A 17557-nucleotide genomic window follows, 5' to 3' on the forward strand; every position below is an offset into this window, starting at 1 on the left:
AGTCGCCCTACCAGACTCAGCAATAAAAGTCATTTAAATCAATTCGGTCGCCCGGATTCAAATTTGGTGACCTGAATCAAAGTTAGTAGCATTGCTTCGTAACTTTGAGTGCCCAGTCATATATTCTGTGGCCCGAACTCGTGTGTTCGGTCGCCCGGGGTTTAATTTGAACTAAATAGTTCGGTCGCCCGAGTTGGTGGAATGTCCCTTTCGAAGGGTTCGGGCGCCCGTGAACAGTACGCGCAAAATGATTCGGTTGCCCGAGAGCACAAGTCAACTGTTGACTCTTCAACAGTTTGGACGCCCGAGGAGTTTTGAACTCCAGGGTTAGGTCACTCGTGCTCTCTCAATTTACCTAATAATGTTCAATTTAAGCACATATTTAACACTCCTATATATTATATGATATATGTGTGAGTGTTGGGACCTAGAGTCATGCTATGGTCTTATTGAGCTTACCATATATCTTTTATGCATGATGTGCAGGTAAGAAAATACAAACCATACCCTAGGTTACTATTACAGACCCATATTACAATCATTGAATTGACAATACAAATTAAAGTCTTCAAGGACTTCTAGTTGCTTCAAGTGTCATTCCTTCGTATGTTCATTTAAGTCTGCACAAATTGATAATCATCAAATACCTGAGTATTTGTCATTATCAAAACCGGGTGCGACCTATAAGGTCAACACACTTGCCCACAATTCTCAACCTAATCATGCAAATCCATAAACTTGACCCCTAATTTTCAAGAAATATCTTCAATTCACCTTAGATCTCGAGTGTCTTGCTGAAATGAAACAAATTCACTTACAAAAATCTCAAATTGCAGCAATAAAACCTGATTTCTGATGCAGGAGCAACTATATCTTGCTTCTCATAGCAAATTATTGCGCTACTTGCACAATTTCAAGTTAGTAACCAAAATATCTTTATGCAAATCAAAATGTCGGGAGAAAACAACAATTTCTCGTACCTGGAACCAATTTGTCCTGATTCTGGCAGCAGGGGAGGAGTCTGGCAGGAGCTCACTCGCAGTGGCTGGCGCGTGGGGCGCGAATTTCTGGCGGTGACTTTCTGGCAGTGATTTTTAGGGTGAAGGGAGATAAAGGAATGGGAAGTACAATGGTGTTGGTGGTGTGATGAGAAAAGCACAGGAGGATAGGGCTTTTGAAGAGCTGATGGCTGGATCTGTTTTGGCCAGTGCATGGGGTGTCTTCTGGAGGTTGGACGGCGATGAAAAATGAAGGGGAAGGGTTTCAGGGGTGGTGTTGCAGATGGTTGCTGGAAAGCAGTGTTTGAGATTTGGGGACAACTGGAGTTTCTGAGAAGTTCAGAAACTGCCTTTCTGTGGTTTTTTTTTATTTTTATTTTATTTTTTTAATACTGAAATTTCAGGACTGAAATTATGTGATGAGAGAGTAACAGAGAAAGAGAGATTAATGAAGAAGAAGAAGAAGAAGAAGAAGAAGAGGAGTGAGGGAGAATGGATGGACTGAAAGCTAGAGAACAAGAATAGAAGAAAGATAGGGAGTGAGAAGTTACAAAATGGAGAAGAAGAGAAGGAGAAGAAGCAGCAGTAGAAGGAGATAAAAGTTGCAGCAGATAGGGAGTGAGAAGTTACACAGAACAGAGGAGGAGAAGGAAAGAAGAAGAAGAGAAGGAGAAGCAGCAGCAGCAGAAGGAGATAGAAGTTGCAGAACAGTGGGGGGAGGAAGAAGAGAAGAAGAGGGAAAAGAAGAAGATTGAAAGGAAAATATGGAGGAATTGAGATGGAAGAAAGAGATCGTGGTTGGGCTCTAATACTAAATGATCCAGGGTGAGCGTCAATGTTCTGCAGCCATGAAGAAATTAGGAGAGAGGGAGGGGAAGGGAGGAGAGAGGAGATATGAGGGGGGAACTCACGTTCAATCAAAAATTCAAATTCATCAATAACTGCCTACAACCTGGCTTTCACACACTATTTATAAGAAAGCCTATTTATATGAAATTATACGTAAACCCCTAAAACTACTTTACATCACAAATATACTCCTACTTTAGACAAATATTACAAACAACCCCCAAATACACTTAATCATATACTTAATAATACTACACACACATAATAAACTACTAACTTAATCCCAAAATTCCTTAACCCAACTATTCTTAATTATTTTCCAGCAAGGATCTTCGCAAGGTCTTACTTCTTGTCCTACATCATCAACCTTGCACTTAAGTTGAATTTTGTGCAATTTTGACCCTGGCATTATCGTCCTATGCCCCCCCCCCCCCTCCCTCTTCTTCTTCATCTCTGTCTATAAGGAATCACTTTTAAATGTACAATCTCACCTTTTATCCTTATTTGGAGTGATCGAATAGACATGTTGTCAATCATTGCCTCATGTTTTCTCTCCTGAATAAGGAATCTCCTTGCATGGCAAGCCTCCTCTTGATGAAGAGGCAATCTCTTTTGGTTGGAATATTCATGGTCTCTCTCATATGAGGAATTAATCTCTTCCAGAGGTCTAACCTTCCACATTGTAGTATTCACATGTGTCGTGTGTGTATGGATGCCTCAAATCCTACAATAAAACCTACAAGAAATTATGGATTTAATCTCGATAGCTGCAACCAAAAAAAAAATTGATGTTGTTATAAGTATACAGTTTACCTAATTCATTCCCTAATTTTATTCTAACCATTCATATGTTTTTATAGGCTTTCGTTTGGTAAAAAAAACTTCCCTTGTTCTTTAAGTGAAATTTCCTTGTTCTTTTTCGAAGATTACTTCTCAATCTCTCTCTCTTCCCCCTTCTGTGTGTGTGTGTAAATATATATATATATATATATATATATCTTTATTTTTGGTTGTATTAGAGAAAAGACCCATTTCCTCCTATGCACAAAAAAAAATCCTCTTTTTTTTTTTCTTTTTCCTTTTGGAAAAACACTTCCAATGCTACCTATAGTCATTTGAAATGAATTTTAGTGGCTTACCTAGTAGAATGTTGAAGTTGAATAGACTTTTCATTCTTTGTTTTATTTTTTTGTTTTTGGTTTTTAACTCCCCCTCGCTCTGCCCTCCTTGGAGCGTCTTTGGGGTGTGAATGTGGGGAGACTTTTTTTTTTAAAAAGAGAATTTTTATCTCCTTTCTCACCCATTTTAATGTTGCTTTTGGTATGCAATCTTTGTCAAATTTTGGCATAACATTTTTAAATAAAATTTTTTCTTTAAAATTTTTGGTTGCATTCTCTTAAACCCCCTCTTACCCTTTACTGCAGTTGGTGAATTTGGTGCAAAAGAAGACTTTTATGTTTCCCCTAAAAGACTTTTGTGGCTAATTGTAAATGCTTGAAATTATTGTTTTCCCCACTATAAATGGAATTGTTTGTGGAAATGCATGGTAGGGTTACCAATCCTGGTCCTAGGATGTCTAGGAAAGTTTCGGATTGGTTGGCGCAAACCAGGGTTCATTAAGTGAATCTTGACTCCATTAGCCTTTTCCTAGTTGGCTTAAGCATCCATCTTGTGTTGTTTGCAATACGCCCTTTTTGGTCCCTCACCCAAGTCATGTGTTGCCACCTTCTCTTTCACATTGGTCGAACCTTGACATGGCACTCTCATTAGGAGATGACATATCACCCACACTTTTTTCCTGTAACTTACCACCAACCATGTTTAGTTGGGGTCTTTTTGGTGCTTAAGCACTTGAACTCTCTCAGGAATTTCTCCCAACCTTGAAGAAAGTTTCTAACCTACCTTCTCCATGCTTGACTTTCCTAGGGATTATTTAGTTGTTATCTTTGAGCCCTCTTTAGAACATCCGTTATTTGTGTACAATGTAGGCTCTCCTCACCTATAAAGAAACCCCTTCAAAAATTTTTTATTTCTTAAGATGAATTATTACTCCATTGAAAAAATTAGTAGAAGCTTAATGGAGACTTCTTTGCTTTAAAAAATGTGGAAAGGTCCAAAGTATATGGGCAATGGTAAGGAGTAAGATATGGAAACCATGCATTGTTAAGGGGATTTTGTTTGTCTATTGTGAATTTGGGATCAACAAATGTAGGATGTATGTCAAGCTCAATTAGATTGATATATATGGTTCAGACACTCTTACAATTAAACCATGTTCATATTATAAGGAAAGACTCCTCAAATCAAGCTCCTTTATAGGCTGAAAATATGTTTGTAATAAAAATAAAAAATTCTGTAATAGCTGGAACAATCACGTATAAATGTGCTGTAACTGTTAGGCTTAATTTTAGTTCTCTTTCCTAGAATAGAGTCTGTGTACTTGTATATATTTTGATACAATCAATTGAAAAAGTGAGTGGAAGATTTTTCATTGACAGCAATAAAAATCTGTGTTCATATCTCTCAAAATTCATCATGGTATCATGAGAGCCATCCGCCACCGAGCATTCGATCCCTTTCTCTGAAAATAACCATAACCTGATCACAGCTCCACCATCTCCAACAAACATTCCCCTTATTGATCTCAATATCACTGCTTAGATCAACAAAAAACTCACTCCTTCCACCTTCCCTCAATGGCGTGCCCAGTCCGAAGCACTCCTCATTGAATAACTATGTTACTAGAGATAAGCCTTGCCCTAACCCCAATGATCCCTCTACTTCCACTCACCAAAGAACACACTGGATAAGACAAGATAAACTTATCTTCAGTGTCATTTTGGTATCCACGACCACCACCATATACACACCTGCTCCCTATGACTCACCTGCACAACAGCCTACACGAACCCACTCCATGACCACTCAGTCAATGAATAACATCCATAAACCCAAACAGCTAAATTCCACAACCAAACATCCCATTCCCAGCACCATTGAACCAACTTGTGTGGGACAAGCTCTTCATGAACCACACTGAAGAACAACCATGTCAGAAGAACTCACTGCCCTTATGCGACATGGCACATGGGAAATGGTCCTTCCCCCAACTAATTGTCAACCTGTGGGTTGCAAATGGGTATTTCGGGTCAAGTGAAAATCTGATGGGTCTATAGATCGTTTTAAAGTGCAGCTAGTCGCAAAAGGTTACAATCAACATCCTGGGTTGGATTACCAAGAAACCTTTAGCCCCATTGTGAAGACTGCTACAATTCAAACTGTTCTAACAGTTGTTGTGATGCAGGGATGGCCCTTGAGACAACTTGATGTCAACAATGCTTTTTTGCATGGTCAGTTGATTGAAACTGTTTATATGGCCCAACCTCGGGGATTCAAAGATGCCTTGACACCTAATTATGTTTGTAGGTTAAATAAGGCAATTTATGGCCTAAAACAGGCTCCAAGAGCCTGGTACTTGGCACTGAAAATGGCAATCTTGAGTCTCGGGTTTCAGAATTTAAAGGCAAACTCATTCTTGTTTATATACCAACAAAACTTTGTTATGTGCTATTTATTGGTATATGTGGATGATTTGGTCATCACTGGCAGCGATCCGAAATTTTTTATCTCATATCATTAAACAACTTGGAATTCAATTCTCCTTAAAAGACATGGGTCAACTTCACTTTTTCTTGGGCATGGAAGTCATCCCAACAACATCAAGTCTCTTCCTGTCCCAACACAAATACATTTGGGACCTTCTTTCAAAAACAAATATGTTGGGTGCAAAGGAAGTATCTACCCCGCTGTCTACAAGCATGACTCTGAAGCTGGTTGGTGGAACCACTTCATTTGATAGCACAGAGTTTCAAAGTGTTATTGGAGGCCTTCAGTATTTATCTCTCACACGCCCAGACATTTGTTTCTCAGTCAATAAATTGTCACAATTTATGCATAAACCCACAGTAACTCACTGGGCAGCAGCAAAGTGACTTCTCTGGTACTTGAAACAAACCATTTTCCATGGCATCCACATTAAAAAACATTCCAGCTTTGATCTTATCACATACTTCGATGCTGATCGGGCTGACAATTTTGATGATCGTACATCCACATCAGCATACATAAGTTTCCTTGGATCTAATCCCATTTCATGGAGTTCAAAAAAGCAGAGAGCTGTAGCAAGATCATCAACCGAGGCTGAATATAGATCTCTTGTCAATGCTGCCTTCGAAAACAGTGTGGCTGCTATTATTATTCAAAGAACTTGGGCTACCAATAAAAGATACACCAACATTGTCATGTGATAATTTGGGTGCAACACATCTTAGTTTCAATCCTATTCAGCACTCTCAGATGAAGCACATTCAGATTGATCTACATTTTGTTAGTGATATGGTTAAAAAAAAAATTCTCAATGTTCAACATGTCAACACTCAAGATCAGCTAGCGGACTTATTGACCAAGCCATTATCACGACAATGCATGGACTCTCTCAAAATCAAGATTGGCTTAGCCGATGGCTACTCCATCTTGCGGGGGCGTATAAGGAAAGACTCCTCAAATCAAGCTCAAAATGTCCTGATTTATAGGCTGAAAATATGTTTGTAATAAAAATAAAAAATTCTGTAATAGCTGTAACAATCATGTATAAATGTGCTGTAACTGTTACGCTTAATTTTAGTTCTCTTTCCTAGAATAGAGTCTGCGTACTTGTATATATTTTGATACGATCAATTGAAAAAGTGCGTGGAAGATTTTTCATTGACAGCAATAAAAATCTGTCTTCATATCTCTCAAAATTTCATCACATATTGTGTCATGGCATGGAAACTCCTACAAAGAAATCATGTTGGGCAAAAGACACTCATCTCCCTTGAGGTTTGCCAAAAAGACAAGCACCTCCCTTGAAAATTTTAAAATCCGACAAACCTCCCCTCAAATTTGAATCTATGGACACTCATATCCCCTCGTATCAACTTTCTGTTAGTATTCAAACAGAAGTTAAAAAAAAAAAAGAATAAATTTTTTTTTCTAATTATGCCCTCAACCCTTAGGAGCTGCTAGCTTTCTACACGTGATTTTTTTTTTTCAATTATGCCCTCAACCATTAATCCACAGGTTGCTGTATTACTTTACATATTTTGTTCTAATCATAGGTAAAATTGTAGGAAATTTGATGGGAGCTGTAAATGTTGAAGCAATGAGAACCAAAAATTTATTATTTTTGTTCCAATTTTATTTTTTATTATCACAAATTCTTTGCTCTTGATTGGGTGAATTGGTGGAAAAGGATTCATGTAGCCAACCCCACCTCAACTAGTGGGACTAAAGTTTTTTTGTTGTTGTTGATATGGATGTAAAAAGAAGGCTGATTTTCATTTGATAGAGATGTCTCTTTTGTTTTGAATGTACACAACTTAAAATGGGGCTTAATAAGGGTAAAGAAAGGGGAAGAATTTTTTTTCAATGGCAAATGAACCATGCTGCAAAATGTTATCAAGGACAAAAAGGGAAAAATATTTTTAATGGCAAATTGTACCATGATGGTAGCATATAATTAAGGGAAAAGTAGGGGAAAATTATTTTTTAAGACATTATATAAATAAGAGCAAAAAAACAAAAAAACAATTTGAGACACATCATGTGTAGGAAGCTAACAGCTCCCAAGGGTTGAGGGCATAGATTCAAACTTGAGGGGAGTTCTGTAGGATTTTAAAAACCTCGGGGGAGTTCCTTGTCTTTTTGACAAACCTTAGGGGAGGTGTCTTTTGCCCAATTATGTTGTGTCTATGTTGGACCCCAAGAATCTTTGGACGCTTATTGTCAGTCTTCTTATGCGCTTTGGATGCAATGAAATATTTTGATATAACACTTTTCTCGTTTTATTTGTGGAAGACCATAGTTTTCGTGAAAATAATTGCTAAGAGAAGTTCTGTTTGAAATTTGTCATAACTGGGCTACAAGTGCAGCTAAGAAATGAGAATTTTATGATAGGACACGACAGAGGATGAAGCACATGACTTATATATAAACTTTTGGATATGTAGTGCTACATAAACGTTAAACACCAAATGTTTGTTTGACATTATATACTAAACTTTGGGAAGGCATATGTTTATTGGTTGCTGTTTTCCTGCTATCATGTATCCGGCATTTAGGATTTTTTTTGCCTTTTCAAGTCCCTGCTTTGGGTAGCTGTGTCTTTGTACATATCAAATATGGCATTGGAATTCTTTGACCTGATTGGAACAACTTAATTTTACACGCTCAATTTACTAAAAGCAGAAGTCAATTTGCAATTTCTAAATAACATTTTTCAGACTCTGTAGATAACAAATACCTCATTTGTATGAATTGTTATTGGGCATGAGACCATCTTTCATGCGAGTATGGGAGCCAGCCATGCAATTGTGGTTGCATATATCATTGTCATCACACAACCATTCATGCGAGAGGGATAGGGTATTGGGCACAAGGGCATCTATCATGTGTTGAGTATGCATTATAGAAGCCGGCTGAGCAACCATGATTGCATAAATCATTATCATCGTCACACAACCATGTGCACACACGAGAGAGATGACTTAACTGATTTTTTTAGGAGTATTATTCTCAAAGAAATGGCGAACTTCCATCATAATTCATACATAGACATTATAGGATGATAAATCCTCTATATTCTTGATTGTCTGCTTTAGTATCTTTTCTACAATTACCAGTTCACTTCTCTTAAAAATTTTCTACTGAAAATACCATAATCTTTGATTCTATTTTCAGCTTTGTATTGCAAATACATATTTGGTGATGAGATAAACAATTGGATGTTTAATATTTTGCAGTAATACACCTCCTCTCCCTGACACTGGCCAATGGTTGCTCCTGGCACTGAATGAGAAACTTCCTCCAGCAGTGGTTGAGATTTTGAGGGCCCGTATTATTGGACTACACCATTTTTTAATGTTGTTTATAATGTTGGCTTTCTCCGTCTTATTCAACTCTGTAAAAGCTCCTGGCCTTGGGCTGGGTGCTAGATACATGTTCACCATGGCAATTGGGCGGCTTCTTAGGGCCATTACCTTTGTATCTACAATCCTGCCATCAGCTCGGCCTTGGTGTGCTTCAGCTCGTTACGGAATACCTGGATATCCTCATCGTTGGGCTCAAAAGTATTATGTCCCATATGCTTCAGATGCTAATGCCATACGCCAGATAATACATCAAGATATTGCTTATGGTATGTATTTGCTGAATTACCTACTTGTCTCCTGGGGTCTTTATCTTGTTTTGCCCGACTGCATTTAAGCCCCTGAAGTTTCCTTATTTTCCTTTCTAATCCATTTCCTCCATTGTTAAGGCTATCCTAAAACTATTATCAGTTACCCATTGGCTGCTCTGACATTACTCTTCTATCTTACCCAGCTGATGTTGAGAAATATATTGGCGACTATCGTCCAGATTGGGGTCCAATGAGCTTCCTTGTTGATTTCTTGCGGCCTACTGCTTCTGAAGGATCTTCATGGTACAGTTTACTGAAGAGAGCTGGAGGTGGCTGCAATGACCTTTTATACAGTGGGCACATGCTTGTTGCTGTTCTCACTGCTATGGCTTGGACGGTACATCTCCTAAAAAATATTTGGAACTGCACTTTCGTATCATTAGCTGGCTATTGCATTGAGATTTAGACAGCAAGTTGCTGAGTATTATTGGCTTCTGCGTTTGAAAATGATCAATTGCAGGAAGCATATGGAGGTTTTAGCTCAGCTCTTATATGGCTCTTTGTAATGCACAGTGCCCAGAGGGAAATACGGGAACGCCATCATTACAGTGTTGACTGTGTTGTGGCCATTTACGTTGGCATTCTTCTTTGGAAGATGACAGGTAATTGCATCTGGCCGGCCCGGGATGCATCCAGAAGCATACGGCTCACTAAGCTTGAGAAGATTCAAAGTAAATTAGTCCAAGCTGCAAAAGACTCGGACATTGATGAAGTGAGGGATCTTTTGAAAGAGATTGAGTTTGGTCGTCAGGGGAGCCGTGATCCGAGCAGGGCAATGTGGGTGTTTGCTTGCCTGACCATTTTCAGTTCACTAACAATTGTTCTTCTCGCATTCACATGGACAAGTGATGGGTGATTTTCAGCCATGACAACTTGCCATGGTTTTTGAAAATGCAACTCTTTTAACTTTCAGTCCTTTGTTAGGAGAACCATTTGAGGCTTTGAGCTCATGGATCTGTTGTTACAATAGTGAACTAGTTGGAATGACCATATCCTTGTTCTTAATGTCATATCCTTGTTACTAAAAAGAGAATGGGTTATAGGCCAAGTCTCTTGTGTGAGACAAATATTTTGCTCTAAATATATGAGTCTTTAACACATTTGAAATTAAACGAAGAAATGGGTGAACCTGAATCGATCTCATTAAAGCAGGCAAATTTACCTTGCTACCAAATCCACTGTCTAATTCTTTGTAGGATAAGATGTGCAACTCGGTCATTTTGATCACCAATGTCAAGTCTTTGGGCAAAAAATCCTTCCCTCTACTGATAAGGGATGAGGAAGTGAAGCATTGCAGAAATAAAGCAAGTGTCTAGTAAGTTTACACATTTAAGATCAAGTAGTTACAAGAAGGGGTTTTTCTAGTTGTAATCTGCTTCTATTACCATCATATTTTATTTTATTTTTTAAAATTCGTTGGAGGGATAGTATGGACTGTACAAAAAGATACAGTCCATTTCTCATCCTTTTATCATTTCTTATGCTCTTTTAGATTTGAATTGAGGTTTTAAACGTCCTCAAGGACAATTATGATATGATTATCGTAAACAATTATTACGTGTCTTCTTCTTCTTCTTGTGTTTTTGTTTTTGCTTTTTCCTTCTTGTGTATTGGGAATCTAACTCTAACTCCCTACAACAAGACCATCTTAATAATTATTCCAATTTCCGATTAATTTATTACTTTTCTATTTGTTTGGGCTTTAAACATGGCTCAAATTACTAAGTATTTCGTAATAAATTCCAAAATTTAAAATGTTTGCTATTAGAATTATGACTTTGAATATTTAGAAATTATAAGAGAAATTTGTCTGTGTCGAGTACACATACTGAGCATATTACTGAATATTTAGAAATTATAAGAGAAATTTGTTTGTGTCGAGTAGGGGTGTGCATAATTCGGGAAACCCGAATTAACCGATTTAACCGATCGAAATTGGTCGGTTTGGTTCGGGTAAAAAAATGGGTTCGGTTGGTTCGGTTAAACTTCACCAAAATTCAGTGAATTGGTTTTCGGTTCGGTGAACAGGAAATATAAATTCGGTTAACCGATTAACCGATTTTTTTTTAACAACAATTTTTTAATATTTCAAATGATTCCAAAAGTCTAATTACAGCCATGATCAAAGAAAATAAAATCAAGACCAACACACTCAAATAGAAGCTGAAGCCTGGCCATAAATTAGCACACTCCTTACCAATTGGACCAATTATGGCAAAACCTTTCATTTCACCTTTAGGATTCACGATAACACCCGCATTATCTTCAAAGTACATGTAGACGCCATCCTTCCGGCGCCATGGCTTGCGCTGGAGAACAATAACTGCGGGCATGACCTTTTTGCAGAGATCAGGCTTCCCTTTCTTCACAGTAGTCATCACCATGTCCCCAACACACGCCAAAGGCAACCGATTCAATCGGCCATTGATCCCCTTCACCAAAATAATGTAGAGATTTTTAGCGCCAGTGTTGTCCGCACAGTTTACAGTCGCTACGACTGGCAGACCTAGCGACATTCTGAACTTGTTTCCAGCCGACCTTCCATTACCTCGCTTTGACATTGTGGCCTGCAGGCAAAACACAGACAACAAATTTGGGTTTTTGGGAATTTAAAATATAAATTAATATATGTTAAATAATTAAGTTTTTTCAAAATTTTGTTTTTAATAATTAGTTTTAAATAATTTCGGTTAAATTCGGTTAACTGAATTACCTGAACAGGTAATTCGGTTAGGCGAGGTTCGGTTAATACCCCTTATTCGGTCGGTTCGGTTAATGGAAATAATTAACCGAAATTTTTGGTTAATTCAGTTAATTAACCAAATTTCACCAAACCGACCGTTTGCTCACCCCTAGTGTCGAGTACACATACTGGGCATATTACTAGTATTGATTTGAAGGACTCCATCCACAAAAGTACATAAAAGCCATCAAACAAGTAAGGTGGTGATATGTGTGACATACATTGTAGTAACCTAAACAAATATACATATATATATATATATATAATAAAATAAATATAATAATAAATATCTTGGAGGAGACATTTTTAGATATTTTTTAGATATTTATATATAAATATTTTGAAAGAGATATTTTAGTTACTTAAGAATTAAGTTTTATATATATATATATATATATATATATATATATATATATATGTAACGACCTAAAGAATAATAATATTTAAATAATAAAGAAGGATGAAAATGGAAACAGTAACAGAAGGAGGCAGCCGACTTCGTCGACAAATGCAACATTGCATTTTGGAGGTGATAATTTCAAGAAATTTCCCAAGCCTCGTTGACGAACACAGGGGTTTCGTCGACGAGGGTTTTTCAGGATCTCGTCGACGAGGTCCCATCTCGTCGATGAGAAGATACCGAGAAAGGATTTTTGGAAGTCTGAAATTCGTTGACGAGGGTGCAGGTTCGTCGACGAACTTTCTGCACGACTCGTCGACGAGGTGACGTGGCTCGTTGACGAATCTCGTAGTATAATTAGTGCTTAAACTCAGTTTTTACGCAGGAATTTCAACGAAGACTCTCTCTCTCTCTCCTCTCTCTACGGTTTCTCTCCCATTTTTCTTTGATTTTAGCTCCGTTAGTTGTCGGATCGACAATTTGAAGCCACCACGACGCTCTTGGCGGAGTTCTCTTCAAGTCTGTTGAGGTGGATCGTCGGTGGGATCGAGTCGAATTTCTTTCCAGAATCAAGGTAAGGCCTTTTAGTCAATTTCCGGCCTTTAGGCAGTTGTAGGAAATGATGTAGGTAGAAAAATATTGATATTTTGTTATGACGAATGTTGTTTTTAGGGTGTCGAGTAGGAAGCCTCACGGGGGTAGGACTGGTATAAGATAAGGGCTTTAGATAGTCAGGTAAGGGAAATATGCTATGCTAGGCAAAATTAGTATGGTTTTCAGTATAGTATATATATTTTTACCAGATTATTATTCACAGCAGGAATTAATACAGTTTATCCATTTTGTATAATATGTTTTAAATTATTGCGTGGTTTGAGAATATAGATATAGTACAAAGACATGCTTTACAGTATTTATCAGAGCTATGTTTTACAGATTATATAAACAGTGAATATATTTTATAGTAATTACAGAATACCATGATTATACAGTTGATACAGATATAGTTTACAATACCATGACATACAGTTTTATAATTCATTTCAAAAATACAGTTGATATAGATACAATTTATCACATCGCCATGGCTTATACAGTTATTACAAAATCATGGTAAAACAGATAGTTGTATATAGAGATGTATTATATAGTATCAGACCCTGATGGATATTACAGATACAGTTTACAGAGCACGGTACTATAGCTATATACAGTATAGAGTGCAACTACCTATTCAGATAATACATGGTATAAAGGTCCATCGTATAGAGCCCACAAGTGGACAGGTTCCCCATCAGATATGGGTTGAGGAGGGCTGATCAGACCGATGGAGTATAGTAGTTTATCCTGGTCGGCTAGTCAGGATAGATCCTGCCTACGGGCCGCACAACCCTATCATGAGGGGTTAAATCATGACACACAATTATCCACAGGGAAGTTTTCAGTTATTATTATTATTATTATTATTATTATTATTATTATTATTATTATTATTATTATTATTATTATTATTATTATTATTATTATGTATATATAGATTTATAGAGACAGAGAATATACTTATGTACATTAGAATTATTTGAGTAGAAACCTAAAATACAGATATGTTAAACAACATGGAAAAGGTGATGGTTTGTATTACTTGTATTGTATTTACTAATACAGTTACACATGATTATATAGAAATAGATTTTTATAGTATTGTAACTCATTTGCCACACACTAGTAATAGCATATTTCGTTTTACTGAGCATTGGCTCATCCCATTACTTTAACATTTTCAGGTGATCCAGGTAGGCGAGCATATCAGGCTCGCAGATAGAGGGACCTCAGTATTGCCCTAACAGTAGAGTGAGTATTTTGGGAGTATTTTTGTATAGCTCTAGCCAGTTGAGGGTATTTCGGGAAACAGTCATATATGTATATTTTGGGAAACATTTTAGCACTCTGATATTGTATATAATCATATATGGTTATGTTTATTTGATTTCTGCTTCTCGCTGTTTATGTTGATGGTTGGGTTTAATCCAGTTTGGTATCAAAGCATTGTAAACTTTACAGTAATAAAAAAAGACCCCCAGTTAAATAGTAGGTCATTACACACACACACACACACACACACACACACACACACATATATATATATATATAGGCGAAGGATCGAAGAGAGAGAGAGAATGGGAGAGTTATATATATATATATATATATATATATTCGATCCTTCGCCATTTGTCGCTCGTTTCGACGATCGAAAGATACCACGAGGATCAGAGAACAAATATCTACAATCCTAGTAGATCAGATTTTTGATATGGAGAAAAAGTCAAGATTCGATTTTTCGAGCATTTTGATCTATTTTCAGGAAATAGGTAAGGAGATAAAGTTAAGTCAGTCTTTTTATGGAATTGAACCGTTTGAAATGTGTATGAAGTAAGTATATTCAGGTTTTTAGTTGAATTTTCTAAAACCAATCGTTCAAATGATCTGTTTTCAAATTTAGGATATATGTTATGGTATTTTCAATATAGACGAATGGTGGAAAGTTTAGTTTTGTGTTTAAAATTGTGTATGTTATGTTTCATGGTTGCCTACGGGCTATGTTCTGAAATACTGGAAACTATGTGGCAGGTGAACGATATGTATATACTATTTTATAACTGAAATGATGAATGTTTGTGAAATACTAGAATTGCTTGTGAAAATATAGGATGATGTTTACAGCGTGAGGGCCAGGTCCATGTTTATCGGCTGTGAGTCGGGTATGAAATGACGGCCGAGGGCCGGAAGTTAAATGTTGGGTTTTATACGAATTGACAACCGAGGATCAAAAGTTAAATGTCAGGTTTTATATGAATGAATATGAAATATTGTTTTATTACTTAAATTACACGATATGCTTTAGGAACCCTGATGGACCATTATGTCAGGAGCATAGTACCAGTTGCTAGGATTTATATATGTGACCATATGCGCCACCCTGTACTACAAGAGTGGTGTGGTGGTCTATGCTGATTAGCTTCGGTAGAGGGCGTACCATACCTGGAAGACCGGACTTCCAAGACACGGTAGGGTAATTGGGGCGCGCAAGTATGTTGCGGACGCCTATGTAGTCGGAGCTATGATGCGAATGAATATTGATTTTGTCTGGGTTGATCACCCCAAGCTTAGTCCAGCCTTTGGGCAGCACAACCCTGACCACGGGGGTTATACATGGCGTTAGTCCCAAGATGTGTCTTTTATGCATATCTGTATATTTATATAAATGATGTTATGAAATGAATGAAATATTTATGCTAGGAAAATGAAACGAGTATTTCCAACTGTATAAGTACGTATGATGTAAAGACAACGATTTTCGGTTATATGAAGGATGATGTTTCTTGTAAACACTAATGCATGCTGCCACACACTGATATTAACTTGGTCACCCTTACTGAGAAGTGTCTCACCCCAATATACAAATGATATTTTTAGGAAACTACAGGTATCGTGCATAGCAGGATCAGGGGGTGAAAGTTAGATTAATTACTTTTTTAGAGTGTCTGTAAGAACTTTGATGTATGTACGTTATGTTGTCAGGCTCAGGACTTGTATTGTGGTCATAGGGACCGAACTAGTTGTTCCTTTTTGGGTTGGTTTGTATTATGGATGTTTTGGGAACTTATATGTATAAAAGGACTTAGAACTCTGGTAATGTATGTTGGGGAATGTTTCAATACTTTCACTGCATTTATGTTTAATGATGATGGTATGAGGTACACAGACGTCACTAAAGTAGCACCTCGGGCCCACGAGGGGTTCAGGGCTTTATAGGTGGTATCAGAGCCTAGGTTTGCCAGGTTCTGTAGACTTTGTCAATGATAATTACCAGGGTATAGGTTTAGATAAGTTAAATATAAGAATGGATAAGTTAGGTCGGGTTTTAGTCTGGAAGCTTAAGGACAATAATCTTTCGACGGTCTTTCTATGCTTTTCCTAGAGTGACGATTTTAGGAAAATCATGGTAAATCCATTGATGGTTTTGGCTCTAAATGGAAGGACTGGGGCTCGGAAATTTTGGTTGGGAATGATAGGATGGAAAAGTATGTACGTTGTATCATTGTTATAATTAGGGACTGATACCTTGGTAGTTTTGCAGTAGAAATGTATAAGTGATTCCTTCAACTACAAACTTATATGTTTTAACTATTAGTCTCCATATTTGCATTAACCATGATAAATGTGAAATTTCTAAGTCGGTTTCTATCCTATCTTCAGGATGGATTCCAGGGGAAAGGGAGTTATGACTGAAGGGGACAATCATGTGGATACCTCTAGTGAGGATGATCTCGAGGCCTTGGCCATGCTGCGTAGTAAAGCACGGCAGGCTAAGAAAGAATCTTGGAGGAATTCTCGGGAATGGAGCCAGCTGGCGGCTGATAGAGGCTGCACGTTCTAGCAATTTTCTCATACACATCCATCAACATACTCGAGAGGGCCAAACCCAATTGCGGTGGAGGACTAGATTCAGGAGATGAAGGAATTGTTAGAGGTGCTAGAATGCACAAAGGAGCAGAAGGTCCATTTTGCCACCTTCAAACTGGTGGGGGAGGCAAAGAGGTGGTGGACATTGACTAGGCTGATAGAGGAGCAGCGTCCAGGGTACGTATCTGTTACCTAGAGTTGTTTCAAGGAGATCTTCTTTAGTAGATATTTCCCTATTGCCACTCGGAATATAAAGGTTGAGGAGTTCTTACGCCTAAATCAAGGATCCATGACTGTTTAGCAGTATGCGGCCCGATTTGTGGAGCTATCTCAATTCGCTCCACATATGGTCCCAGATGAGCCGAAGAAGGCTCGGATGTTTGAGAGAGGACTGAGATAGGCAATACACATGCAGGTGGTGGCGTTATTGGTCCAAAACTTTACTGAGATGGTGAATAGGGATATGGCTGTAAAGGCCAGTATTCAGGAAGGGGAGAGAGAGGCGAATCAGAAGAAGAGGCCCTTGTCTCATGGGTCTTATTCTAACTCTAGCCAGAGTACGTGGAAGTGGCCCAATATGCAATGCCCCGACCCCCTAAGTGGGCTCGGAGTGTTATTAATCCATTCATTTACCTGATAATCTATATTCTAATATCATTTATGCAGTGGAAAACATAACTATAATCTTCCAACAAATATAATATCAGAGTTTTCTAAAATCTATTTACACACCGTAATAAACCATGCTTCCTCCTGTATTTAACATATATACATATCCCCAAAAACATCCAGTATTTTTACAATCATTCATCTCTCTCTATAGA

At 37.6% G+C, this 17557-nt stretch overlaps 2 protein-coding genes across 2 annotated transcripts in view; one reads left to right on the forward strand and one right to left on the reverse strand.

Annotated features, from left to right (window-relative positions):
- Positions 1 to 10207, forward strand: part of LOC131162048 (protein PHLOEM UNLOADING MODULATOR) — a 50130-nt gene extending 39923 nt beyond the window's left edge. Inside the window, exons 2-4 of the mRNA XM_058118158.1 lie at positions 8690 to 9084; positions 9270 to 9463; positions 9587 to 10207. Coding sequence (XP_057974141.1) covers positions 8690 to 9084; positions 9270 to 9463; positions 9587 to 9982 — 985 coding nt within the window. The 3' untranslated portion in view covers positions 9983 to 10207. The remainder of the gene's footprint in view (positions 1 to 8689; positions 9085 to 9269; positions 9464 to 9586) is intronic.
- LOC131162591 (large ribosomal subunit protein uL14-like) lies at positions 9986 to 11687 on the reverse strand. Its single transcript, XM_058119205.1, has 3 exons — positions 11241 to 11687; positions 10289 to 10438; positions 9986 to 10081 (listed from the first exon to the last, which is right to left on the reverse strand). Exons 1-3 carry the CDS (start codon positions 11685 to 11687, stop codon positions 9986 to 9988), a joined length of 693 nt encoding a protein of 230 aa, XP_057975188.1.
- Positions 11688 to 17557: the final 5870 nt, after the last annotated feature.

Source organism: Malania oleifera, chromosome 8 (assembly GCF_029873635.1).
Source record: "Malania oleifera isolate guangnan ecotype guangnan chromosome 8, ASM2987363v1, whole genome shotgun sequence".
In the NCBI taxonomy this organism is placed as follows: Eukaryota; Viridiplantae; Streptophyta; class Magnoliopsida; order Santalales; family Ximeniaceae; genus Malania; species Malania oleifera.

Bases quoted from the DNA above. Each gene is read 5' to 3' on its own strand.
- LOC131162591 (XM_058119205.1), bottom strand. From the start codon at position 11,687: ATGTCAAAGCGAGGTAATGGAAGGTCGGCTGGAAACAAGTTCAGAATG. The intron at 10,439-11,240 runs GTAATTAGACTT...TAAACTTACTAG, and splicing joins TATTTTCTTTGATCATGGCT to ACACTTGCTTTATTTCTGCA. The intron at 10,082-10,288 runs GTAAATTTGCCT...TTGTAACAACAG, and splicing joins ACAGTGGATTTGGTAGCAAG to ATCCATGAGCTCAAAGCCTC.